This window comes from Astatotilapia calliptera, chromosome 20 (assembly GCF_964374335.1).
Source record: "Astatotilapia calliptera chromosome 20, fAstCal68.1, whole genome shotgun sequence".
Lineage (NCBI taxonomy): Eukaryota > Metazoa > Chordata > Actinopteri > Cichliformes > Cichlidae > Astatotilapia > Astatotilapia calliptera.
Window position 1 is genome coordinate 3666882 of NC_137441.1, and position 27437 is coordinate 3694318.

Consider the following 27437-nt stretch of genomic DNA (forward strand, 5'->3'; position numbering starts at 1 on the left):
ATACACCCGACCCATCCTTCAAATCTGGGGAAAAGGAGGACGCATTTGGAGCGGCCTTCGAATTGGGACATACCTTTTTTATGTTTAATATGTTAATATGTTCCTCCTCTGGAACAGTCTGTACAATGTCATAGAAATGTTGAAAAGCTGTGCCAGCATTTTCTTTCCAAAATGGCGTGTTTGGCAATTTTTAATCCCATGAAAGTAAAACGTTCGAAACATTTAAATCGTATAGCTGTAACTATGATGAATTGTAACCTAAGCCCAGGTAAGAGTAACAAACTTTCTCTCAGACTTATGCAGCACGCTCCACTTCAGTCAAACTCTACACCTCACAGTTTTCATCAATCACTGACAGTAAAAAGGATCCAAGCTGAATTTGGTCAATGCAATATCATAAGAAAAACTGGAGACCAATTTACAAACTGATAACAGAAACACCGTCACTGGAAAAAACCCCAAAACAAATGTAATACACCCGATAAATACCCCATATATCGGGTTGCAAAAACATTACATGTATATCTGGGACTCAGTAGTACTCAGTACTCACAAGCTGGACTACACGCTTCCTTAACATGAGCCTTAATTTTAATCTCAGCTGCACACTTTTAAAGTTTTATGATTGAAAATCTGCATACAGACATATAAACATATGGCAGAGCATTCAGAATAGCCTCGGCTGTAATTCGTGCTACAGCAGTGGACTCCAGGGCCACATTTCACCATGATGAAAAGCACAAGCACTCATAAGGTGGAAACAGTTGCAGCCTTTCTGCTTCTGCTGGTACAGATCCTGTGTATCAGAGGGACAGGTGTTCCTGGAAGAGGAATCTTTGATTAGAGTTTCCTGCTGTTTCCTGGTTAGAAATGTTTAATTCCAAACCTACAAATCACTGATCTAAGCATCAGAATGGATCATATAATCACATCTGTGGAAACATCAAGTCTTCCACATGAAATCTGCTTAATAAATAAAGTTTGTTTGATGTGTCGGTGTGATGGTGTGTCTGGGCCGTTCTGCTCGTTTGGGTATTTCTAGTGCAGCCGATGGCTGATGTGCTTGGTTAAATGTCGAGGGTTTGCTGAGAGACTCACAGTCACACTTGGCCTTTATCCCAAACACACACACACACACACACACACACACACACACGGTCTCCACGGTAGCTGCTGGCGACCGCTGCGCTTTGGTCCACTTCCTGTGGAGCTAATGGTCTTCCTGTCATTCACAAGACAATTAATTACCGTAGTGACGGCCGTTAATAAAGCTTTCACCCCACTGAGAGACTCTGTGTGTGTGGGTGTGGGTGTGTTTGTGTGTACACTGTGTGGGGGTGTGTTTCAAGCAGCCGCAGGAAGTTTGGATCTGTCACCAGCTGTCCATTACTGACCTCACACACAAACTCACTGTTACAGTGTCTCTGTCCCCACTCAGTGATGACAGATTGTTAGATAAGCTATCTGCCTTTGTCGGCTGTGTGTGTGTGTGTGTGTGTGTGTGTGTGTGTGTGTGTGTGTGTGTGTGTGTGTGTGTGTGTGTGTAAGATGATGTATTTCTGTGTTTGGGAGTCCAAATTTCAAGACAACTGCAAGAATAAATATGGACATTTTTGGATTATGGGGACATTCATGGAAAAAAAAAAAGCTTTTTCTGAAAGAGAGAGAGAAAGTGATATTTTGTTAACATGTGTGTAAAATGAGAACAGGGACATTTTGGAAAATGTTTTTTTTTATATTAATATTTTGAACACATTTTTAGAAAGTGTACTTTTGTGAAAAGTGAGGGCATTTTGGAAAAGAAATGAGCATTTGTGAAAAAGTAGGTGAGGAAACTTTAAAAACAGGTGTATTTAAAGTGAGCTATGCAACATGTTATTGTACCTGTAAACAGTGACATATGCTGACTCTGATCAATAGTTTACGGTGAATAAAATAGAAACCGTTCTCTCTAATAATGACATATATCATCATACACTGGGCTGATTTCCATTCGCCTGTCATAAATGATAAATGATTGTGTACTAACCCACCTCCCCCTTTCCCCCTCTCTGCAGGGTTGTCCTCAGATAATCCCTACCTCTGACATCCTGGTTCCAGCCGGGATGGTTCGTCCAATCACGCTGAGAGCTCGTAACCTTCCCCAACCTCAGTCCGGTCAGAAAAACTACGAGTGTGTGTTTAACATCCAGGGAAAAGTCCAGCGCATCCCCGCCGTCCGCTTCAACTCCTCCTGCATTCAGTGTCAGAACACCTCGGTAAGATACACTACATGACCCAACATGCACTGCTCCTCATTATGCAGCCAAGTGATAGAGAGACGAGAATATAAAACAAGCTAACATGTGTTCAGCTGAAGGTGACTCTGACACATCTGCAGCATCAGCAAACACAAACACACACACACACACACAGTCTAGTGTGTGTGTGTGTGTGTGTGTGTGTCTAGAATGATGATGGTGAACCTCCAGAGTTCAAAGGTCATGCTTCAAGTGGAGAGCCAGTATTGATGTGTCTGACTGGGATTGAATTAACACACACACACACACAGGTTGGTCTTTCTGTCAGCGTGAGGACCATCAGTGTCATGATATTTCCCCAGCTCTTGACCCTAATCTGGTTATAAGATCCCAAGACTTGAACAGTAAATACCTCCCGAAATTTGTGAAGATAGATAAAATCACATTTCACAGATAGTCAGACTTTCTAAAACACATTCCCAGAAAATCACCGCTTCTCCAAAATATGCTTTCCTCTTGAAAATGTCCTCACTTTCCCAAAATATCCACATTTGCTAAAATAGTGGACATTTTCTCACAAAATGTTCCTCCTTTCAATTTCCAAAGCAAAACAAATTTATTTCTGAAATCTTTCAACTTTGTCCAAAAAAAGTCCTTTCTTTTACAAACTTTATGTAAACCTAACAGTGCTCCTAATTTCCTGAAATTCCCCAAAATCATATCCACACTTTGTGACACACTTCCTTCAATGCCCATATTTTCTTGAAAGGTTTTCACTTCTCATAAGTGTCCACCTTTTCCCAGAAAAAACCCCAAAATATGTTCCAAGTTTACCATAATATCTACACAATCGTACAGTCCCCAAACTTTACAATATCCCCATGTTACCATAAAGCTCCAAACTGCCCCCAAAAATGTCCTTATTTTCTATAATTGCCTACACGTGCCTCCAACAGTTTTCTGGCTTTGTTATTTGCTTTTCAAAAGTTTATCTAAGAGAACTGAGAATGTTCTAAATCTTTCCTGAAATGTCCACATTTTCCTCAAAGATACCGATTCTTTCCCAAGAAGTATCCAGGCATTTCTGAAATATCCACAGTTCGCAAAAAAGTCACCAAGTTACCAAAACGTCCAAAGTTTCCCCAAATCTCCACTTTCTGAAAATATTTGAACAATTTTCCTAAAACTGTTCATTTTTTATCATTTTTCCATTTTTTCCAGTACCATCCACACTTCCCAATAGCTCTACACTTTTCCAAGGTATTGCTATTTTTCTAAAATGCCCACATTTTTTATTTTTTTTTAAAAGGAGCGTTCACAAATGTCTGCTTCCCTGAAATACCTTTCAAAAAACTCTACATTTGCCAAGTATTTCAAGGACCTTAAAAACGCTCACTGGAATGTTCATTAACTCTAGTTCATGCACACAAACATGTACTCACATACGTTTGCAGGGCTATCTTTGTGAGGTCCCTCACTGAAGTTATTCCCATATCCCGGACCCAACATAAAATCTAATCTGTCCTCACAAAACTAGACATACAAGAACACACGGACTCCACAGATTGATTATTGTCCTTTAGTGAGATGACACTCGCCTTTCGATGTCCTGCATTTTCTCTCTCTCTCACACACACTCACACACACACACACACACACACACACACACACACACACACACAAACCAACTGTTGTCCGTCTGCTCGCGCTCATTTCCTGTCCTTCATCTGTCTTCCTGTCGGTGAGGCCGCCCTAAAGACACCTCGCGCGCGCGCACACACACACACACACACTTATTATGCAGTAACATACCGCTACTATGGCAGACAACAGCACAACACTTACATACAGATGGTCAGTATGTGTGTGTATCTCTCTGTCTGTATTTAATTAAGTTACTATTCCCAGTGGAAATTGGCCATTTAGTACAACAAGAGAAACACACACACACACACACACACACACACACACACACACACACACACACATTCCTGCTATTCTAACATTCTTCATGCAGACTATTGAATCTTCAAAATAAAAGCACGGTCTAAGACTGCTTTCAGACAGGATTACTATTGCAGTAGAGATGCAGTGACATTGTTACTCTAACTTGTACATCCTCTTTGTTTGTTTGTTTGATTTTTGGTGGGTGTGGTTTTGATCCTGCCATCAAAGATCATTTGCCCCCCAGCCCCTTGCAGCGGTCAATCTTGGGGAAACAAAAGTCCTCCTAGAAGCAAGGGCAGTTATTTTCAGGCCCTTACATACATGAAACTTTCCTTTTGATCAACAAAGGAACATTCATATGATATATAGTGTCAACTGTTAAAGCCATTACAAGGCAGTTAGAAGGTTTGGTGAATTCGCTCCAAAATAAGATTTATGAAGCTCCACATCCAGCCTTGTAACACACACTCAGCCTCCACACAGGCAACATGATCGCTTTCTCTGCTCATCTCACCAGAGCACTGAATAAATTCCATTTTAATGTTCAAGGTTATTTGTAATATAACACCAGGGGTTTCATGTAAACTGTTAAAATTTAGCATAAACACGAAGAAAGTGCACACACGCCACAGTAGCAGCAGAAATATGGTCAGAGTGTAACTTGCCGTTAAGTGTATCAGTAGTCCTCAGAATAAAAAAGAGACATGTGGTGTTTTACATGATGGCCTGCGGGCAATAGCTCAAACTCCCCGTGGAGTGGATGATTCAGACAGTCCAGTATGTCATTAGCCTTCCTAAGGACATGCCTGTTATTTATTTATTTATTTTTTTTCTTTGGAAGTGACATGCCTGTTATAAATGACCCAAAGCACAGGCTGTCTCCTCTCTGAGATATTACTGGCTTTTCTTACAAGACTGCCCAATCTGTTTTACCAAATAGTAATTAAAAAGTAAAACGGAGACCTTGTCTCAGTAAAAACACTGACTTGCGCAGATCTTTACTATAAAAACGAGTCAACGAGTCTTTTCCCATCTTGGCTGTTCGTTAGCTCTTCAGTGGCCGGTGGAGTAGCTGCCGTTTAGATATATTTATTTCAGATTTTCTTTACATATTTCTGTACTAGATTATCGAACTACCATCTCTCTCCCTTTTTATAATTTCTCCGGGGAAATACTGTCGTAATTTTCAAAAATAGCTCATAGTCGACATATAAATGATAGTAGGCAAAGAAAACACTTCAAATAAATTAATAGAAGTCTATAATTACACTCCCTTGTCAGTCATTTTGCTTTATTTTTGTATATACTGAAGGTAACAGGCTAACCTCAGCTTTAATCATCGTGTGTTATCGCAGGATTTTTTGTTTTAATGATGGCGGGTTGACTTCAGCCCGGCCGGTCTGGGTTTGATGTACGATCATGTGATAAAGTTTACATGTGGAAGCACGTCTGATAGATGAAAGCTTGATGAGAAGTGACAGTGGATGGTAAATGATCTCATTTTTTTAAGAGCATACCTCCTCATCTGTCTCTCCATCTTCGCCCGCAGTTATTCCAAAGGGAATTCTTCTCATTTTCCCCCCGTTCCTTCCTGCTATGTTCCTCCTACTCTACATGCACCTTTCCATTAATTTTCCAATCTCTCTTCCCATTCCCTTCCTTTATCATTTTTCTTTTCCTTCCTCTGTCCTATTCCTTTCACCCCCAATATTATTAAAGCAGAATGTGGTGGAGGAAGCGCTTTTACTTAAGAACTAAAATGATTTCCTTATGCTGGGTTATAATGTGGCCAAGGGTGTGCCCATGCTGTGGGCATGAGGTGGCACCAACCCACTGAAATTTGATTGCAACCTCAGGCCACTAAGTACAAATATTTTGTTTTATACAGCATACCATTTATTTTAAAGCTCATGGTATTTTTGGCTGTATCACTGTGTTAAATCAAACTCCGCTATCGGTGTAGAATTAAAGTAAAACAATCTCTAACTGCATCATTAAAGCAAAATCCATGTTAATTAATCAATTACGGTCTGATAAATTAATGTATATATGATTCTGCAGCACGAGTTCTTTGACTGTTTTGATTGCCGATATTTTTGTGTTGTTATTACAATAAATCACTTTAAAAAAGTAAAACGTCTGAATATTTCTGTCAGTACTTGATGAACAATTATTTCGTAGTTATTCAAGTTATACAATGAAACCCAGCTACATTCGGCAACAGTCACTACTCGCTACCTAGATCACTTAAATTGCACAATTGAAAGCATATGTGTATTGTTTGTGTATTTATACACAAGCACTCATATATATATTCAAATAATTAAAAAAAAATAATTTACCTGTTAGTACCACACACCAAATCCGGTCGTTGGTACTTGCTGGCTTGTGTAGCCACGAGGTGACAAAAGCTCAACACTGCGCCCAGCATCCTGGAGCACTTCTGTTGTGTTTTGTAAGTGCTTCGGAGTTTGTATGCGCTTTGGCGTTTGTATGCGCTTCGGCGTTTGTATGCGCTTCGGAGTTTGTATGCGCTTCGGCGTTTGTATGCGCTTCGGCGTTTGTACGCGCTTCGGAGTTTGTAAGGGCTTTGTCTCTAGAGGCCACCATAAATATACTTTTATTTATTCACGCCACATAAAATGTAATAAATAAATCATATAATACAAAAACCAACTATTTACATTTCAACTTTTAGCTATTTAAATTTTCAGCCTTTTCCTTTTAAACAAATTTAAAGTGAAACAACACAAAACACTGCAAACCACAATTAAATATAAATTAAAATATGAAAACAAAGTGTAACTACCGCCCCTCTTCCCAGCGCAAAGCACAAGGCTTGCATGCAGAGTGAAGTGGGAAAAAAGTGCAAGAGAGAGGGTGAGAGAAAAACAAAACAAAACCACGGCTCCCAATAAGGAGCCGGCTTGCGTCGTTTACTTCAAAGAGGCGGCTCTAGGAGCCTTTTCGTTCGCGACCGACACATCACTACTACTCGCCAGTCAGAAACCTCCTGGCTGTAGACCATTGTCAATCAATCTGGTGCCATGTCTTCTGTACACTGTACTGTATGTTTGTAAGTCTTCTCCCCAACCAACACAACAATGTCGACGAAACTTTTTGCACTGTCAAAGGTAACTGTGGGTGCCTTTAGTTTCATTCTATAATACTGGACTTATTTTTCTTCGAAGGTTTGAACTTTGAGTGTTTAAACAAGAGTGAAAAGTGTGAAAATGTTGATGGCTGTCTAAGAAAAGTATATAAAGTGTGTAGTGAGGGGTTTTACAGCCTGAAAACATCTATAATAATTGTAAAAGTAGGCTACTTCGCAGATTTCACCTATCGTGGGTTATTTATAGAACGTAACTTCCGCGATAAACAAGGGACCACTGTATTCACAAAGCGGTTTGAAAATCGTTGCTATAGGCTGATGGCTGTGACTGGGTAAAATTGGTCACCAGCAGAGTGCTGTGTCACAACCTCCTTGGACATTAGCAGATTCCTGCAGTTGTCCATAATTTACATGGATTACTGTGGCACCCAGCTGCCCTGCTAACTCACCACCAGGCTGTAGTGAAAGCTTAGCAAGTAGTTGGCGTTTGCAAACTATAGGGGACTGTGGCAGTCTGCTGCTGACCAAAGCAACAGCAAGGAGATTTTCTACCAAGACCATACATCTCTGTGAGCAGTTTCACCTGGCCCATACAACTCAGCTTGTTAACACCAGTGTGAAATCAAGACTGGCACCAGAGATTTAGAAAGATGGTTTACATTTAAGTTAAAATTTAAAGATAAATTGAGTCATTGCAGCAAAGGCACGCCTTTATCCACAGTGTGGACAATTTTAGCCCCTAGATTACTATTGCACTGCCACTGCAAGGCCAGAAGCAAAGAGGCTATCTGCTGTTCAATGGTGCATATCAGACGACTTGGAAGATATAGGCTGATTTATATAACATTTAGATTGATTGATGTTTTCTGTACAGCCTTTAACTACGTTTCAGCTCAGTTATCCAAAGTGTGAATGTTCACTTTATCAAAGTGTGTAGGGCCTCTGGAAAAGCCTTTGATACAGAAGCTACAAACTCAGTTTGTAACACTCAGATTAAATGAAATCTGACTGTTTCATTTAAGGCCCAAACTGCCAGCTTTGTCTCACTTAAAAACCAAATAGCCTCGTTTTAAATTTCCCATTCAAATCTGTGGTAATAAAGATTACCTGTACAGGTATAAAAACTGTGAGTCATAAGGTTTCCCGTCCACTTTAAGTCCACTAAATTTAATCACACAACCCAGTGGACACCAGTGGAACTGCAGTTCAACGTACTGCATGAGCAGCTCTTAAAGAGAAACACACACACACACACGTTCATGCCGCTGTTGCCAAGCACCTCTGACCCCATAGTGGCATCCCTAGCGACCACAAGGGTTACCATGGGGACAACAGAGCCACACATACTCTGTGTGTGTCCACCAGCTCTGTGACATTAAGACCCAGCAGGAGAGAGAGAGAGACAGAGGAGAGACACTAAGAAAGCAGACAGGAGCAGGAAGAGAAATACTGACAAGTAAAAAGAAACAAGAATTAAGATCGACCCGAGTTTATTGTCCCGGTGGGAGAAATGTTTCCCAGTGAATTACTCTGAATAACAAGCCAAGTGACACAAAACATAGATCACACAATCACATCTGAGCGCTCAGCAGCTCCCAGAAAGCCAATAGACACACGTAAGAAGCTTTAAAAAGACAAAGAGGGAAGGCAGGTTACACAGAGCACAGCCATGGGTCGGCTTTATTGTAACGCTCAGGCCCTGCAGTACTGTACAGACTTACTGTACTATCACTATATATTTTTAAAGAGCAGGGAAAACAAACTATCAAGCAAGCAACAAATAATACCTCTTTGCAAACAGCTATATAAACTGTACAGACAGCACAGTGAATAGGAAAGAAGAGAATGACGGTTAAAAGTCTCTGAAGTTGTTACAGTTTCAGGGTTGTGGAAGTTCAAGCACTAAATTAAATTTAAACCTAAACATTTGAATTTGAAGAAATAAAACTCTATAGAAAAGGCTTTGCTTGCAATATCTACACTTTACATTTCTTTTTAAAAATTTATAGATTTTTCTACAAATAAACTCCTCAGAAGTCCGGGGGGATCGTTTTCGCTTATGTGTTTGCCTAGTCATTAACCTGTAAAGGTGCTTTTTGCAATTACGCCTTTGTTTTGAATATTGTTCAAGCCAAGTCAGTAACTTCAGTTGTGGGGCAGCAATCTCAGCAGAGACACCCAGACCTGCGTCTCCCCGGCCGCCTTCTCGAGCTCTTCTGGAGTGTCAGTGAGGCATTCCCAACCCAACCAAGACATGTAATCTCTCCAGCATCCGCTGGGGTGTCTGGGCCTTCTCCTGGTACGAAATGCCTGAAAGACCTCAACTAGGAAGTGCACGAGGATGTCTGGAGGAGAGTCTGGCCACCCTTTAGAGGAAGCTCATTTCTGCCACAGTCTCCCTTCTTTTAGTTACTACCCACAACTCACGACCATAGCTGAGGGTAGACTCATCAATTGAGCGTTGCTTTTGCACTCAGCCCTCCCTTTACCACAGCAGAAAGTTTCCACTCGATACTCTGAACCAGTCCATCCTTCAATCTTCAGCTCTCTCCTTCCTTCACTTGTGAAGTTCCCGAAAAAGTTCCCGAAATACTTAGAACTTCTCCACTTGGGGCAACAACTCACTCCGAACCCAGAGTGCGCCCTCCGCCCTCGTCTGACTGAGAACCATGACCTCAGACTTGCTAATTCTAATCCCAAACAGCGAGTGTGAGTCACAGATCATTGTTTGTTGAAACCAGCACGACCGCACCATCAGACACGAGCAGAAACGTGATCCTGTGGCCAATGAAGCTTACACCCTTTACCCATTGGCTGCACTTGGAAACTATATCCATAAAAGTTATGAGCAGAATTACTTGGTCTTTGGTGACAAAGAACAGCCCTGCAGAAGCGCACCAGGTAAATTAAAAAATTAAGGTTGGAAAATTCCTTTTGCCAAAGGGAGCCTCGAACCAGCTGCTGGATGGTTCAAATTATGGGAGTGTGACACATCAAAGACTGTGCTTAACAGTGAGGAAGCTAATGAGAGGGGGAAACAGATCACTTTCATGTGTGGAGGAAACCACAAGTACAGACGCCCCACCACCTAAAGAGAAGAGAAAAGACGACCACTCTTATGGTTTCTGCTGGACCGGATATGCCAACAGTCCTCAGCCTCATCTTTTGGTAGAAGTTAGCTTATGCTAGCATTGTGCCAAGAAAGCTAAACTACACACACGAGCAGCTACTAGCCTGTGTGTGTCTTACAAAACGCATATTTGTTAGTGGAGTGGTGGCACATTTGCAAAACAAATTATAGGTCCAGATGTTACAAATGTGCAGTGAAAGGGCCTTCATCTGACTTCAGACTCCAAATAAAATTGGCATAGAGGCTTTTTTGGATGGATATGAATACAGGTGTGCCCTGAAAGGGCAGGTCATTGTTCTTTCTATGCCTATACTCGGTGAATATAACGCTATTTAAAAATGTTCATACCCAGGGGCTCACATACGTGCACAAACACATTACAGTTGAATGCCCAGCTAAAAAAGTGATGCAACAAATGGCTTAAATGCACACGGTTTTCATGTTTTATGCTTAAAATGTAGTGACTTTGGTGCTTGGGTATTGATGCTTGAGTAGTCGTGTTTGTGCCTCATCTTGGAGGCTCAGTTGTGGCGTGAGTGTGCGATCAGGAGTGTTTGTGAGCTTCAGATGTGACAGGTTGGAGCTCTGCCACTGTACGAGCTGCAGATAAGAGCTGCGTTCACCAGCATCGCCTGTGATTGTCATCTGTGGCGCCAGTGTGTGTTCAACAGCACTTTCTCCTTTCATTTCTTATCCTGCCTGCCTCTGTGTGTGAGAGAGAGAGTGTGTGTGCGTTACAATGACTTATGATGCTGCTCTCTTGGGCTCAGCTGGCTGCTTTTAATGGAAAATCAGCACATTAGACACACACATCTCTCTCTCTGTCTCTCAATTGGTCTTGGTATTTCACATATTTCAGCTGTGTGGTCATCACTTTAACACACACACTCAATGTACTTATGTCTTTGCGAGGACTCTCACTGTATTCAAGGGCTTCTTATCTTAACCATTGCAATCTAAAGCTGAATCTAATCTAGCCTCCCAGGCTGAAAAATGAAGCCAATGAGACAAAAACTGCAGTTCCTCTGACGGCCACTCGCTCCACAAGTCTGTGCCCACAGACTCTTGGGTTGAAATTCCCATTTTTACAGCAGAAGTAAACATGTTTACAACCTCCTTTTGGTGCCTTTGAAGTATTTTTAGACTCAATTTTCCAAAATATTTCCCCTAAATTTCCACATTTTAACAAAAATGTCCTACTTTCGTAAAAACAACACATTCTGAAATGCTAATTTTCTAAAAATGTACTCTTGAAAAATATGCTAACTTTACTAAAAGCTGCCACTTTTCCAAAATTTCTACATTTGCATAAAATGTCCAACAAAATTTTCCCCAAAAAATCTTTGCTCAGCATTGATTCACTTTCCCAAAATATCTCCACTTCCAAAACGTGCCCATGTGATAGAAAAATCTACTACTTCTCTAAAAAGGACACATTTTAAAAGCTAAATACATTCAAAAACATCCCCACTTTTCTAAATTTTTGCAAAATGTGTAACCAAATTGTCTTACACAAAGGATCAATTCCAAAATGCCGTCACCTTCAGAAAACTATCACTTTTCTCTAATGTCCCACTAAATATGAGGATCCATCCATCCAATCTCTTCCACTTATCCTTTTCAGGGTCACGGGGGGGCTGGAGCCTATCCCAGCTTTCACAGGGTGAGAGGCGGGGTACCACCAATCACTCCCACATTCACACCTGTGGGCAATTTAGAGTCATCAATGAACTTAACCCCACTAACTACTAGATATGAGGATATTTTAGGAAAATACCAACATTTTTTGAAAATGTATCTTTTCCAAAAATAAGGTTTTCTTTTTAAAAAAATTCCTGTATTAGTCCAAATATCTTCAATTTCCTGAAATGCACTTGTTTTAAAAGCGCTTCTAACATTCAATAAATGTCCATTTTCTGTTTTACAAAGCAAAATTCTTCTTTTTTTACAGAAAATGCTCCACAACCCCAGTTTTTTGAGGGGACGCTTGTAATGGCCTCATTGTGAACTAAATGTCCTCAATTTTTGGTAATTTCTTTTGATAATTTTCTCTTTCCAAATGGAACTTTACTTTCCACAAAATGTCCTCACGAGCTATGAAATTCAATTCAGGCCTCACAAAGACACAAAAGTGCTCGCACTTATGAACAATGAGGCCGTTCTTGCAGCTCTGCAGAAAAGATCATTTTAATATCAGTGCTTTATTAATTACAGCCCTGTCTCTGCTTCCGCGCGTGTGTGTGTGTGTGTGTGTGTGTGTGTGTGTGTGTGTGTGTGTGTGTGTGTGAGAGAGAGAGAGAGGTAAAAAGCCGTAAAACTGTGGTTGGATGGTGAAGTATTTTTGCTGAGGATGGAATATTGACCTGAACCCGTTTTCACTTAATGAAATTTGTTAATTTTGTGTGTGTGTGTGTGTGTGTGTGTGTGTGTGTGTGTGTGTGTGTGTGTGCAGCAGACTCTGTCCTGTAGTGTCATACAGGAGGTTATTTTTTACAGTAGATGTTTTTGCTGAAGTAAGATTATAGAGCTGCCACATCTTAATTAATCTGTGTGTGTGTGTGTGTGTGTGTGTGTGTGTGTGTGTGTGTGTGTGTGTGTGTGTGTGTGTGTGTGATGTAAGTTAATGAAATGAGCAGCAGACCAGAGTCATTAAGACACATTGATTTTCAATCTTTCTGAAAACCCGACTTCGGTTTCACCGGCTGTGTGTGCGGCTGTGTGACGTCAGATTATCTGGTGCCTTTGGAGTCGAGCTGACATATTCAGGACACAGCCTCTCTGTCTTCTCAGCAGCATGGGAGATGAAGTGTATTGTTCAACACACACACACACACACTCACGCTCACAGAGGTTATATTTTTTAGATTTTTGTTCCATTAACACCCCACTGTTTATCTCCGATGAGACCGGCAGGTAGATCAGGTTCCTATCAGCTCTAAGTCCATAATGTTGTTTCTTTGACAGTGTTTTGTTGGTTACCATAGAGACCTGCAGCCGCCATGACAACACCGATCCAGTATGTGTGTGTCTGTGTGTGTGTCCATTTTCCATCTTTTTCTTTAAAGCAGCACCATCTGTCCTCAATTTCTCTGAAGAGAAACTGTACAGATCTTACCTGAAGTAACGCCGGCTGTAGAAACATTAGCTGTGGGACTTTCACCATATGCTGCTGTAGCGCCTACAAAATGTGTTATTTTCAGTAATATTGTTACATACTTGCAATCTGCCACAACCTCAGCACCACGGACATAATTAAGAGCACATTTAAGATTTTTTTTTAAAAGGCTTCCTGCTATTTAAATGGATGTCGCTATGATGCGCACCACTTACCTAAACAATGACTGCAGTTAAGCAATACTTAGGGCCTGCATTCATCTTCTCTAATGGCTATCCTGTCTCAGGCACATGTCTGCTCAGATCCCTGAAGATGGATATCTGTCTGCTGTATGGTATTTGCCATTACTGTATTACTTAATTCTTTAAAGTCTACATGCAAAGCAATTTTCCTGTTGTGCATTGCTTTGGTCACTAGTATACCCAGGGTTCAATCCGGCACACCGGACGGTTTTTTTAGACCCTGAAAAGTCTGCAGACTGTTTAACATGTGCCAACCCTCCATTGGCACTCCCTGATGGCAGTGGTCTCTTTCAGCAGGATGGGGCTCTCAGCGAACATGACAAGGAGTTAAAGGTGCTGCCTCAGCCTTTCAGTCTGACTGAACTCCTGTGAAATGTGGTGAGGAAAAGAAAAGTCATCCAGTCCATGGTGGCCTCACATGATAACATCCAGGACTTACTGCAAAGTCTCTAAAACCTTGGTGCCTCCGGAGGTCTGTGGAGTTCAGGGTTTGATGGTTCAGAGTTGTATTTGGAGCAGGAGGGTAGTTTTGATGTTTGTCTGACTGGTGGAGTAAGACAGGAATACTGACTGCACTGACACTTGTGTGAATATCAGCTGTACTCATATTATTACAGTTGCCAGTGTGGTTATTGAACGCTGGCTTCAGTATATTTTATCTGCATATACAATCATTTGCATTGTTTTTTGTTCTTCTCTCTTCTCTACATCGATTTGTTCTTCTCCTCCTTTAATTAAAATTTGTTCCTGCTGCTTCCCGTTAATTAACACAGAATCAAATTTTCCGTTTCCCAATTAAAACGTGCCATACTTAAATTACTCCCCCTCTGTGTCTCTGCAGTATTGGTATGAAGGGGACGAGGCTGGTGATCTCCCGGTGGATTTCTCCATTGTCTGGGATGGAGATTTCTTCATCGACAAGCCCGCGTCTATGAAAGGTAAAACCTGCTAATCAAACTGCTCGTCTTCAGAAATCTGTGAGTCGATTAGGACTTAGCTTTTATCAACTTTGATTGCTTTATAATCAGTCTAATTTAAGTTTTAGTTTGTATGGTGAATATGAAACAAATGAGACACCATCAGTAAATATAAACATCAAGTTTATTTAAATGAAACATACAGAGCTACAAAAGTGTGCGTTTCTGTTTGTCGTAAATGAAAACAGAAAGGACAAAAAATGTTTAAATGCTCAATATTTAAAGCCCATATTGACACAAATGAAAGGTTTTCAAGGTGTTTTGTAGCTCAGGATTTTGGGTTATTCTTCCTATTTGCTATGCTCTTAGAGATATTTAACGCTGGGTGTGAGCGGGGGCTTTGCAGGGGCTTTGTGGCTCTCTTGAGGTATCCCATTGATTTGGAAATATTTCCATCCTATAAATCTCATTATTTTTTTTCTTCATAGCTTTTTGTAATATTTGCTTCTGGAATTTGGTCCTTCCATGGTTGAATCCATGCTTCCTTTTGCCAGTGAAACATTCACAGTGTCTGCAGCACAGGCCTAAAGCATGATCGATCCACTGTCATGCTGAACACTTAGAGAGATGCTCATACTTCTGTGAAGCAAAAAATTTCTATTTGCCTTCTAGGAGTTGTTCCAAACACGCATTTAAGCCCTTTAGATGTTTGATTGCAAACATCTGGCACTGAAATTTGTGTCGAACAGAGATTTGTTCTTCCATGAAGCTTGCAGCGATGTGGGTTAGCTGCTTAGCAGAACAGAGCGACACCGCTCCAGAGTTTGCTTCCTGAAGGTCATCAGTCAAACTTCTACAAGTTGTTTCCTCTGAACTTGCAGACCTGAACTTCCACTCGCCCGTTCCTGCAAACATTCATTTTCTTCCAGTGTTCTCTTGCTTTGGGGCCATCGTGTAATTTTAGCAGCGTCGAGCAGCTGATTGCTGCTGATTGTCGGGACAGAGTTTGAGTATTTATAGCACAGGTGTCAAACTCATTTTATATCATGGGCTACGTATATAACAAATTGATCTCAAGGGGACCAAATCAGTAAAACAATGTTGCTATAAGCTATTTTTAAACTTCACACTCAACTCTCACATTTAATGAAGCAAAGTTTTACCAAACATGATAAACAGCCTGAGGAAGAAAAATAAGTATCATTTAAACAATGTATTATGAGAGTATGTGCACTTAGTTTGGTAACTTTGTGGAAAAAACCTGTCATTATTTCTCAGCCTAACATCTTTCAGTTTGGAATAGATTATTGCCTGAATCATTAAAAGCCCATAAACCTGCAGATGATTTAGACCTCTGGCTTGGATGAAGTTAAACGTTTGGAAAACCATTCAGATCAATCCGTCTTTTCTTAATGATTGTGACAAAATCCCAAAAAGCCTGCTTTATTTATCTGCAAGTTTCTTTGAAAATTCCTCCAGTGGGACGGGTTAACCCCTTGATGGGCCCACCACAGTGACTGTGATCACACCACATCCCCAACGAACTGATTAAACTGTGAGACTTGGATAAAGTTATGGGACTAAATGGCAAAAGGCAAAAATAATCAACAGATTTTTCTTAAACTTTCTGCTTTGTGAAAAATCACCTCATGATATCTTCATGCTGACAGTAGCAAAAATGCACATACGACTCTTCCACCTGTGATACGCCGTGTTTGGCTGCTGTCTGATCAAACGTGTGCTGTTTGTCAGCGTTGCTGTACAAGTGTGAGGCTCAGCGCTCCAGCTGTGGTCAGTGCCTCAAAGCTCCAACTGCCTTCGAGTGCGGGTGGTGCACCGAAAGCAGGAAGTGCCTCCTCCGACAGCACTGCCCGTCCCCCGAACAGAACTGGATGCACTACACCCGACACAACCTGCGCTGCAGCCACCCACGCATCACCAAGGTAGGGAATCAAACCTGCGACTTGCATGCTGCAGGGTTGTCAGTTCACTGTAATCAGTACTGGAAGCCCTCTTCGAATGATCGCAAACAACCAACAATAAACTAATTTACCCATTTTGGCCTGATTTTACATTTCTGCCATTACGTACAGTTGTGTGGTAGAACAAGGCCTTTGCTCAGTACTACACAATGCTGTTTGTCCCAACGAGTACCAGAACACTAATACATAAACAGTCTAGTAATGTTGGCTTTTTGCATGTTTTGAGTCGAACATGTTTTAGAAGATATTAAGTCACGTGTTCACAATATTTTGTCTTCCTTGTTTATGTCAAGGAAAGTAACACAATGCAACACAAATGATCATAAAATTAAAACAACTCCCTAAAATGACCTTAAAAAGACCCTGAGGGTGTGCGCTACCATCCCATAGAAACCTGTAGATGTGTTGTTTAAGTTTATGCTGTTTATTAAAGGATAATCACTGCACAGACATTTTTATCATTTGTGTCTTTCTCTGTTTTGAAATCTATTTAAATATAACTTATTGAGACAACAAGAAAACATGGACAGACAGTAAGTGGCAGCTGCAGTAAATCAAGAAACAGATGTCATGTGATCTCTAAGCTGCGCCCCTCCCCCACAGATCAGTCCAGTGACAGGACCCCGGGAAGGAGGGACTCGGGTGACAATCGAGGGGGAGAACCTGGGTCTTCAGGTGAAGGAGATCGCCCATGTTCAGGTGGCGGGAGTCCGCTGTAACCCCATCCCCTCGCAATACATCAGCGCAGAGAGGTCAGTGGTGTCAGCATGTTGGTATGAGGACACGTTGGAGTGTGTGAGTGCGTCTGACCGTCTCTCTGTCTGCAGGATCGTCTGTGACATGGCCGAGGCTCTTCTGCCTCACTCTCCAGGCGGTCGGGTAGAGGTCTGCATCGGCTTGTGCAACGAAGAATATCGAGCTTTCTCCAGTGACACGTACGCCTTCGTGGTGAGTGCTTCAGCATCCTGTTGGTGTGTTTACGTGCACTAAAGTCACCATTTCGCACTATTTGTGATGGAAACTGAAAGGTTGAGTTATCAGGATTAGATTTCGTGGAATTTTAGACTTTCTTAAATTTAAATCTTCAGGTCTGCCTTGTCTTAACAGTGCATGGAGGAAGCCGAGTTAATTATAATGGACTATAAATTATCATACAGTGGAAAAACTCCTGTATGATACTTGATGTTTTTATTCTTTAATGTACCACCGCTGTCTTTTGTGTTTTATTCTCCAGAGCCCGACTTTCAGCCGTGTCCATCCAGAGAAGGGACCTGTTTCTGGGGGAACCAGACTGACGGTGATGGGTCGACACTTGAATGCCGGCAGCTCTGTCACTGTCTACATAAACAAGGAGGAGTGTCTGTTTGTCAAGTTAGTTGGGATCTCTTGACTCTGACATGCACCCAGTAATATATCTGTTGGTAAATAATAACCAGATGCAATGATATATCTCTCTTTCTCCACCAGACGAACTGATCGGGAGATAGTTTGCATAACTCCCAGCTCCACGTCAGGCACGGGCGAAGCCCCCATCCGTCTGAAGATTGATAGGGCCGAGGTTACAAGCACAGATACCAAGTACACATACACGGATGACCCAACCATCACCAGCATTGAACCAAACTGGACCATCCTCAAGTAAATCCTCCACATTCTCCTCATCACTAATCAAATAATCAATCACGATAATGGATCTGTAACCTGTGCGTCTGTTATTTGCGCAGTGGCAGTACGCTGATAACTGTGACGGGAACCAACCTGCACACCATCCAGGAGCCCAAAGTCAGAGCCAAATATGGAGGAGTGGAAACTAACAATGTAAGAACAAAACTCTGACCTCAGTTATTCCCAAGTTCAGGATCGGGACCTTAAACTGTACCGCAGCACTTATTGGTTTTATGCTCTGAAATACAATAAAGGTTATTGGAGTTTTGAGGAGATGAAGTTTGTTTGTGAGATGTTGTTTTAAACCAGTTTCAGCTGCGACCTTAGCCGTCAGCACTCTGCAGTCACCCTGCATTCTTCGTCCTAACCGGACTTCATGGTTTTCTCTCCAGTACTGCACTGTAGTCAATGACAGCACAATGACATGCTTGGCTCCTGGTCTGGTCTACACTAAACCCGACCCGCCAGAGGGGGCGCTGCGGCCCGATGAGTTTGGCTTCATCTTCGATCAGGTATCGCTCACCCACAGCAAGCAGCACCTTCTACTTTATCATAGTACAAGCTTATGACACGCACAAAAGAAAAAAATAACCTGAATCACACAGATCAGAGATAAAAACACACGTGGAGCATTTTTTCTCTAAATGACATGTTGACATTACATTAATATTTTCATCCTGTGCAGGTGTCCTCTTTGCTGGTGCTTAACTCCACCCCCTTTACACACTACCCGAACCCAACCTTTGACTCCTTGGGGAACTCTGGGATCCTCGAGGTGAAACCAGGGTCACCCATCATCCTCAAGGTTTGAGTTCTCAAACTTGATGCAATCCATATTCAAAGTATATGTGTGAATGATCCAGCTAAACTTGTCTGTGTGTTTCAGGGTAAAAATTTGATCCCTCCTGCCCCTGGTAACAACCGCCTGAACTACACAGTCCTGATTGGAGAGTCACCCTGCCTCCTAACCGTGTCAGAGAACCAGCTGCTTTGTGATTCACCGGATATCACCGGAGAAAAGAGAGTCGTGGTGAGTAATCTCCTCTTCATTCTTACCTTAACCAGTGATTCATAGAAAACAGCAAGAAATAATCAAGAAAGGTTACAGGACACAGGAAAGGGAAGTTTGTTACATTTTGTTTTTAAAGTGAACAAAACTGTAAAATACAAAGAGGAAACACACAACTACAAAGCAAGAAAAGAGAGACAAGAGACCATAACATACAAAAATGAGACAAAACAGTTGCTGAAACCAGAAAAAACAGACAACAAAGATACAAAAAAGACCTGAAAAAGGAAAAAACATTATAAGGATGCTTCAGACTACACAGAGATTTAAAAAATGGCCAAAACAAAAAACAACCACAATGACCACAAAGAGCAAATCAAAGACACCAAAAAGGATTCAAAAAATGACCATAGAGCCAATAAAAGGGACAAAAACAGGTAAAAACCTCTGCAAACATCAACTTTATATAACAGAAAATGAACCAACCATGAAGCAGGAAATCAATAGATCAACTTATTACAAATAAATATTTTGTGTTGGTGTATGTAAGGTTTTTTTTATGCTGAATTTATTTCCTGACTGAGCTTCCGAAAAGCTTTCTGTCAGCTTTTTCCAGACCTTTTAAGAGTTCATGTCTAATGTGCTTATTTCTCCACAGAAACGCCACCTATTTATTGTTTATGTCTTTGTTTACGAGGGGCAGCCAATGAGAAGAAAGCTGGCTTACAGGGAGAAATGAAAGACACCTAAAATGGCTTGTTTTAGCTAGTAGGTGAACTCAGTATGTGAAAAATAAGGATTATTTTGAACTGTGAATAATAGAAAGCTACTTTAGTACAGTGGAATTATAAAGCTGGATATGAGAATAATAGGTCTCACTCATATTTTTAAGGTTTTTTGAATACCTGTAAGTGGATTTGGCTTTTCTCCTCCATCTACCAGGATTCACTAAAGTATCACATGAAAAACAAGCCTAAAATAGCTTTGATGTGACTTTGTCTAAGTCATAGACACTGACTGTGTTTACATGGACTTGAGTATCCTGGCCGTGAACTACTTTTTGAAGGGAGAACAGAGACAGGAAGAGGAGGAGTAGGAGGATAAGGAGGAAAAGGAGGGGGTCTTTATAAAGGTGAAAGTCATTAAGTGCAGCCGCAGGGAGTCATGGGTAATTGGTTCAATATCACATATCATAGAGTGACACACACACGCACACAGAGTAATGTTTCCTGGACTTCAGAGGACATTGCACTGCCTTACACTCATTTCCTGAAGACTAAATTTAGCCCAAGCTTAACCATACATAACCGACAAATACGAAACAAACAAAAGCAAGAACATTTTCAGATATATAAGAAAAAAATGTAATTAATAATAAGAAATAATCATTTCTTTACACATGAATGAGATACACACAGCTCAGCCTGTGGAAGAAATGAATAAACTCTTATCACTTATATGATTTACCTTATGGGGACTTTTTTTGTCCCCACGTAGTGGTTTTGTACATACATTCATGTCCTCACAACACCATGTATACAAACACACACACACACACACAGAGCTCTTCAAAGTGAAGTTGGTATCAATGAACAGAACCTCCTACGAGACAAACTATTGATATATTATTAAAAGTATCGATTATCATTTCAGAATGCCTCCCTCCCCTCCGGCGTCTGTTCATATCTTCTTTATCATTTATTTATCAGTTTGTTCATAGTACCTTCATCTGTTGTAGAATCGATATTAAAAGGCTGTAAAGAGGAAACACTTTAATGAAACATTAATACAAGAGACAACAAAGATAATGAAACACGTATAACATGAAGATCTATCTGTGTGTGTGTGTTTATACATTAACTGTATAATTTGTTACAATTTTGTCTCTTTAAAAGACTGAAAATCTGTATTCTCCTGCAACAAAGTATCATTACCAAAGTTACTGTGTAACATCTGCACAGTGGATGGCAGCATTTAAAACTTTACAGTTTTTCTTTAACCAAAGCTAAACTGTGTTAGTTATGAAGGATTTAACAGAGTAATTTAAGGGAGGAATTGTACTTAAAGCAGCAAAATGCCTCAATTCAGATAATTCCATACAGTTTTATTCATATTGTGCCAGTTCACAACAGCTTTATATTATAAACTGAATATTAGTGAATCACAACTATCGGACGGGTATAAACAAGCACATTAGCGTCACAGTTATGGGATCATAACTGGAATAAAATATAAGATATAAGATGTGCCTGTCTCCTGGACCCAAATTGGGAGCTGTTTCACAGGAGAGAGGCCTGATAGCAGACGACTGTGTCTCCCATTCGACTTTTGGAAACTCTAAATATCTCGAGCAATCCTACAGTTTGAGAGAGAAGTGCTCTAGTATAATAGTATGATATCATGAGGTCTTTAAGACATGATGATCATCCAGGACTTTGACAGCTAAAGGGTTTTAAATGTAACTCTGGATTTAACAGTTAAAATAGGCTAATATAAGAAAAATATGTGACTTTTTGATCACAGAGTCCATTTCATGAAGCTTTCATGACAATATGAGTCTTTATGGCACTTTGAAATAAGGTATGACAACTGTGAGATAATCAAAAGTAGATAAAAAAGTTGTGAAATTGATCAAAAGGGAAAAAAACTTTGATGTTGGGAGGTAACCGTGTCATAAACACGTTTTTGTTCTGTCTTCTGTAGATCTTGGTGGGTGGTCTGGAGTACTCCCCAGGCATGCTCCATATCTACTCCGACAGTGCCTTGACGCTGCCTGCCATCATTGGGATCGGAGCAGGCGGAGGCGTGCTGCTCATCGCGATCATCGCAGTGTTGATCGCTTACAAGAGGAAGACCCGTGATGCCGACCGCACGCTCAAACGCCTCCAGCTGCAGATGGACAACCTGGAGAGCCGGGTGGCGCTAGAGTGCAAAGAGGGTGTGTTCTGCCTTCCTTCCTTACCTCCAGTCCTTCCTTCTGTGGTGATTTGTTTTAATGTTCTTCTTCCTCTCGCAGCCTTTGCGGAGCTGCAGACAGACATCCAAGAACTTACCAATGACATGGATGGAGTGAAGATTCCCTTCTTGGAATATCGGACATACACCATGAGGGTCATGTTCCCTGGGATAGAAGAACACCCCGTCCTCAAAGAGCTTGACGTATGTACAATACGGCAGGATGTTCAGATCTTTGAGTCTCTGGATCCACAATTTTTCCCTGATCATAATAACAGGGTGTGGCAGCAAATCAGCCCACAGGTGGAAAGAATTTCCTAAACTTGGTGAACTATAATTTCCAGAGATTAGTTTTTCTTCCCTGATTATGGATTTATATTTAAATTAGTTCTGTAGATTATTACTGTTTTGGTTTTTTTTAGGTTTATTCCTATTTATTTCTATTTTTAAAAAAGACAAAATCTCCTTCTTTCAGGCTTAGACATTTATATTTGTGATCTTTTATTTATATTTATTCTAATTTTATTTAGTTTAACCAGGTTTATTCAAACATTTTATGTTTATTCATATTTATTTCCCCTTTAGGTTTATTGAAATTTGTTTAGTTCTGTTTTCAGGTTTTGTTTTTGAACTTTGTCAGTTTTATTGAAGGTTATTCTCATTCATATCTTTAGGTTTATTGTCTGTTGTACAGATTTGTTCATCTTTTATTTTTTATTTTTTCACATTTTTTCCTATTTCAGTTTGGTTCTTTGTTCAGGGTTACTTACATTTATTATATTTGTTCAGGGTTACTTAGATTTATTCCACATCTGTCAGGTTTGTTCATGTTTATTCAGGTTCATTCTGCTTTTGTCATCTGGTTGAGTTTATTGCTCTTTCCTTCTTTCATCCTCCGGGCTTATTTATTAAATCCATTTAAATTTCTGATGGTTTTTCAGATTAATAACCACTTGTACAAATTTAGTCTTTTTTCAGTCCTAGCTTGGTTAACTTGCCTTGTTCTGATTTATTTCCACATGTTTAGGTCTTAGGTTTTGGGGGGTTGTTTAGGCTTTTTCTAGTTTATTTAGATTTATCAACTAAATAATGAATTTATATTTATATCACTGTGGATTTGTTGATGTTTATTTGGTTTACTGATGTTATCTTTAACCTCTGACCTGACCTCTTGGTGAGCGACTCTCTGTTTGTGTTTAAATAACTAAGTGCACATGCATCTGTTTAGTCTCCAGCCAATGTGGAGAAAGCTCTGCGTCTCTTCAGCCAGCTGCTGAACAACAAGATGTTCCTGCTGACCTTCATCCACACGCTGGAGGCTCAGAGGTCGTTCTCCATGAGAGACAGGGGGAACGTGGCCTCCCTGCTCATGGCTGCTCTGCAGGTATCTGTCACAGTGCTACAGCCTGCTAATTATGCTGGTTACTACACCTGTAGTGATAGCAGTAGAGGCTTGTAAACCTATTATGAGTTAAAAAAAATGTAAATAATTGCTGAGCGGTTTAAGTCTTTGTCTTTGCCTCTTCAGGGTCGGATGGAATATGCTACAGTGGTGTTAAAACAGCTGCTGGCCGACCTGATTGAGAAAAACCTGGAGAACAGAAACCATCCCAAACTGCTGCTGAGGAGGTGCGTTCCCTGCTGTTCACTTTAAGTTTGACTGTTTTCAGTGTGAGTGGGTGGTCACACCTGGAATATTAAAGCTGATCTGCTGAATGAATCCACGTCTGGCTGAGTAACAGCCTGCACTGAATGTGTCGCATCCCATGTCTAAGAGCTACTTCAGAATAAAAGTCCTTGTTTATGAAGCCGGTGTAGCAGCCCTGTCTTTCCTCCTTCAACCCCCAAATCCCTGCCTCCTGCTCTCTAACTGACCTCATTAAGCTCTTCCTGTCCAATTTGATGTGACCAATCAGGAAAGAGCAGGAGTTAATGTTGTCACTAATGACCTCCGACCTGTATATATGTGTTTAGGACCGAGTCTGTTGCTGAGAAGATGCTGACGAACTGGTTCACTTTCCTCCTCCATCGATTCCTCAAGGTACACCATCCTCTCTGCTTTTTCCTTCCTTCCTTCCTACCTTTCCTCCTGCTCCCCCTAATTGACCTCATTAAAGTCTGCCTCTCAACTCTGAGCGTGACCAATCAGATCAGAGCTGCAGCTAATTTATTCATAGGGAATGAAGGGGATTGGCTTAAATCCTCCTGATGAGTTTTGAGGATTAAACTGTAGTAATAAACCTGGCTTTCCTCCTTCTCTTCTTTCCTCCTTTTAAAAAAAAAATCTCCCCTCCTTCCCTTCATTCCCTCCCCTCTTCCTGTCCTTCAGGAGTGTGCGGGCGAGCCTCTCTTCATGCTGTATTGTGCCATAAAGCAGCAGATGGAGAAGGGACCGATTGACGCCATCACCGGAGAAGCTCGTTATTCTCTCAGTGAAGACAAACTCATCCGACAGCAGATCGACTACAAACAGCTGGTAACGCACACGCGCACCCACACCAACCAAAATTAAATACAGCAGTTTGAGCTGTGACTGAGTGCAGCTGCGGTGAGAATAGACTGCTGGTTTCACCATATTTTGGTAGTTTTGTTTATTAGTTATAAACCACATTTCCAGCCTTAGCTTTGTCAAGTCATTCCTAGAGAAATTTGATGAAATAAAGCACACGGCCGTTTAAAAAAGACAAAAAACACTACATATTTATTCACATTACTTTCCAGTGTAAAGATTTGCGGCTAAGGACATGTAAGCTTCAATCATACATCATCTTCACTGCAGTAACCCAAGTCCTCGTGGCCCATTGACGGCTAAATGCTAAACATAACAGCGTGTCCATAATAACACATTATACTGGAAACAAACTGGGTAATTGATTTTTGACTTGACCTAAACTAACTTCCCAAAAAAGCCATCTATTAAAAATATGCAATGACAAATGGAAATAATTAAATTTGTTAAAAAATCTTCTGTAGATATTTATGATTTTTTTAAATGAATTCATTCATTTAGAGGCCTTGAATAATGAAGTGAAGCTCTAATGTGATGTTACCTCCATTAAATCTTTGTTTTATTGACAGGCACCTTCTGTATCATTGCCCAACAGAAAGGTTTTAAATGACAGCACGCCATGTCGGGGGTTTTTCAGTGAATAGCAGTGTTAAAATATGCAGTATAAGTTTATGCTATAGCAGCACGTTTAAGCCAGAGCTCTCAATCTGTCAGCTGTCTTGCTTGTTTGTTCCCTCCACGTTTACCCAAGGTCAATAATTTGTGTTAATTTAACTAATTTAGACTTAATCTGTTAATAAAAATCAATTTCATAGAAAACAAATGCAATTTTTGTAATTGATAACCTCAAAACAAACATTTATATCGCTAAATGAGGCAGTGCTTTCCAGAACAGTCTGTGTTACTCTTTAATTGCGTGCTATACGATATAGCTGAGTAGTGTGTGAGTGTATGAGTACAATATGTTTCTTATTTTATTTGAAATACACAGCTGGCTACTGACTTGTTCCCCATAATTTTGCAGCAGGAACCAGCAGTGTTTTATTGGTACCTGATTCATACAATAAACTCACCCTGTAAATTGCAGGCTCCCTTATAACGTGTTACAGATGAGTCCTTTAACTCACCACAAAGTGGATTTTGTTGCGTTCACTGTATCCATAGCAACAAGCATCATTGAAGCACAGAAGCAGGATGTTTACGACCACTCGGCGTTGTTTTCTGTCGGGGGTCTGCGGCGAATGAAAGTTCAGTGTTTGACACACCAGCTGGGGATTATTATAAATTATGTAAAGGGCGTGTGTGTGTGTGTGTGTATGGGGGGGGGGGGGGGAGCATGTTAAGTCAGTGAGGGTCCTCGAAAAGACTGTGTGTGTGTGTGGGGGGGGGGGGGGGGGGGGGCATGTTAAGTCAGTGAGGGTCCTCGAAAAGACTGTGTGTGTGTGTGTGTGTGTGTGTGTGTGTGTGTGTGTGTGTGTGTGTGTGTGTGTGTGTGTGTGTGTGGTTAAAAATATCCAATTTAACAGCCCGTGACGTTTTCCTCGCTGTGACAACACTGTGGTAAACACACAAGCAGCAGCTTAATAAAGTTTGGTGCAGACAGATGAGTCTCTGCTTTCTCTCTCGCCGTCTCAGACGCTGATGTGCATCCCCCCTGAGGGTGAAGTTGGGACTGAGGTGCCAGTGAAGGTGCTGAACTGCGACACAGTCACTCAGGTCAAAGACAAACTGCTGGACGCTGTTTACAAAGGAATCCCATACTCGCAGAGACCTCAGGCCGACGACATGGACTTGGGTAACTACTGACAGATATCCTACTTCAAGAAAAGGCGCAGACAGTATAAAACATGGATGCAGCTTTTCATCTGCAAAGTGCATTCTTTCTAATAGCCTGCAGGGGGCGACTCCACTGGATGCAGATAGAAGTATTGCTGTTTCAAAGTTGTCACTCAGTGTATGGCCTCCGTGCTGTTTCAAAGCCTAATTAAATAGAACATGAGATTATTTTGGTAATAATGGTCGTTACCGGAGTCACAAAGGTGGCTACAGTCGGGTACGTTCACTGGTTTATAACTTATGAAAGGACTTCGCTAACCAATGGATGACATCTCTGTGGCTGTGATGTGATTTTTACATAAACTTTGGATTAGCTCAGAAAATATTTTCTTGTTTAACAGCATAACATCTACAAGTCAATGTTGTTTTTCTAGTTTTTGAGACATAATTGCAATTGCTATATGTAAGACGCTACTGTTACTCAGTGAGTTTAACGTCACCATCACCACTCAGGTCCTGTCTTCAGCATGATGGGGTTTAATGTCCCCAACAACCCGCCAGCTGCTAGTTAGTCCCCAGTTACACAGGACTAAAGACCAGTTGGCAACTCCCTGGCAACCACTGTGGCTAGATAAAAATGTTTCCTTAACTGGTTGGCAAGCGGTTGGAGTTGCTGGTACTAAACAGGCAAAACTGGTGGCAACCGCAATGCAAACCAGAAAGAGGAAGCGTTAGCCTTCAAAGTAAAAGTTCCATCTTTTAAAATGGACTGTTACAGTTACACAGCACTACTTTTACTTCAGTTCCAGTTTGTATTGCACCTTTCACAGTTTTTCTG

The 27437-nt window shown here is 40.9% G+C and overlaps 1 protein-coding gene across 1 annotated transcript in view; it reads left to right on the top strand.

The window, feature by feature from the left end:
• The window catches only part of plxna3 (plexin A3), a 137153-nt gene that overhangs the window by 103694 nt on the left and 6022 nt on the right, over positions 1-27437 (top strand). Inside the window, exons 13-30 of the mRNA XM_026154649.2 lie at positions 2058-2258; positions 14628-14724; positions 16456-16646; positions 17289-17437; positions 17513-17633; positions 17920-18056; positions 18153-18323; positions 18410-18503; positions 18743-18862; positions 19036-19155; positions 19237-19380; positions 22063-22297; positions 22376-22518; positions 23543-23698; positions 23843-23943; positions 24289-24355; positions 24644-24790; positions 26459-26618. Coding sequence (XP_026010434.1) covers positions 2058-2258; positions 14628-14724; positions 16456-16646; positions 17289-17437; positions 17513-17633; positions 17920-18056; positions 18153-18323; positions 18410-18503; positions 18743-18862; positions 19036-19155; positions 19237-19380; positions 22063-22297; positions 22376-22518; positions 23543-23698; positions 23843-23943; positions 24289-24355; positions 24644-24790; positions 26459-26618 — 2554 coding nt within the window. The remainder of the gene's footprint in view (positions 1-2057; positions 2259-14627; positions 14725-16455; positions 16647-17288; positions 17438-17512; positions 17634-17919; positions 18057-18152; positions 18324-18409; positions 18504-18742; positions 18863-19035; positions 19156-19236; positions 19381-22062; positions 22298-22375; positions 22519-23542; positions 23699-23842; positions 23944-24288; positions 24356-24643; positions 24791-26458; positions 26619-27437) is intronic.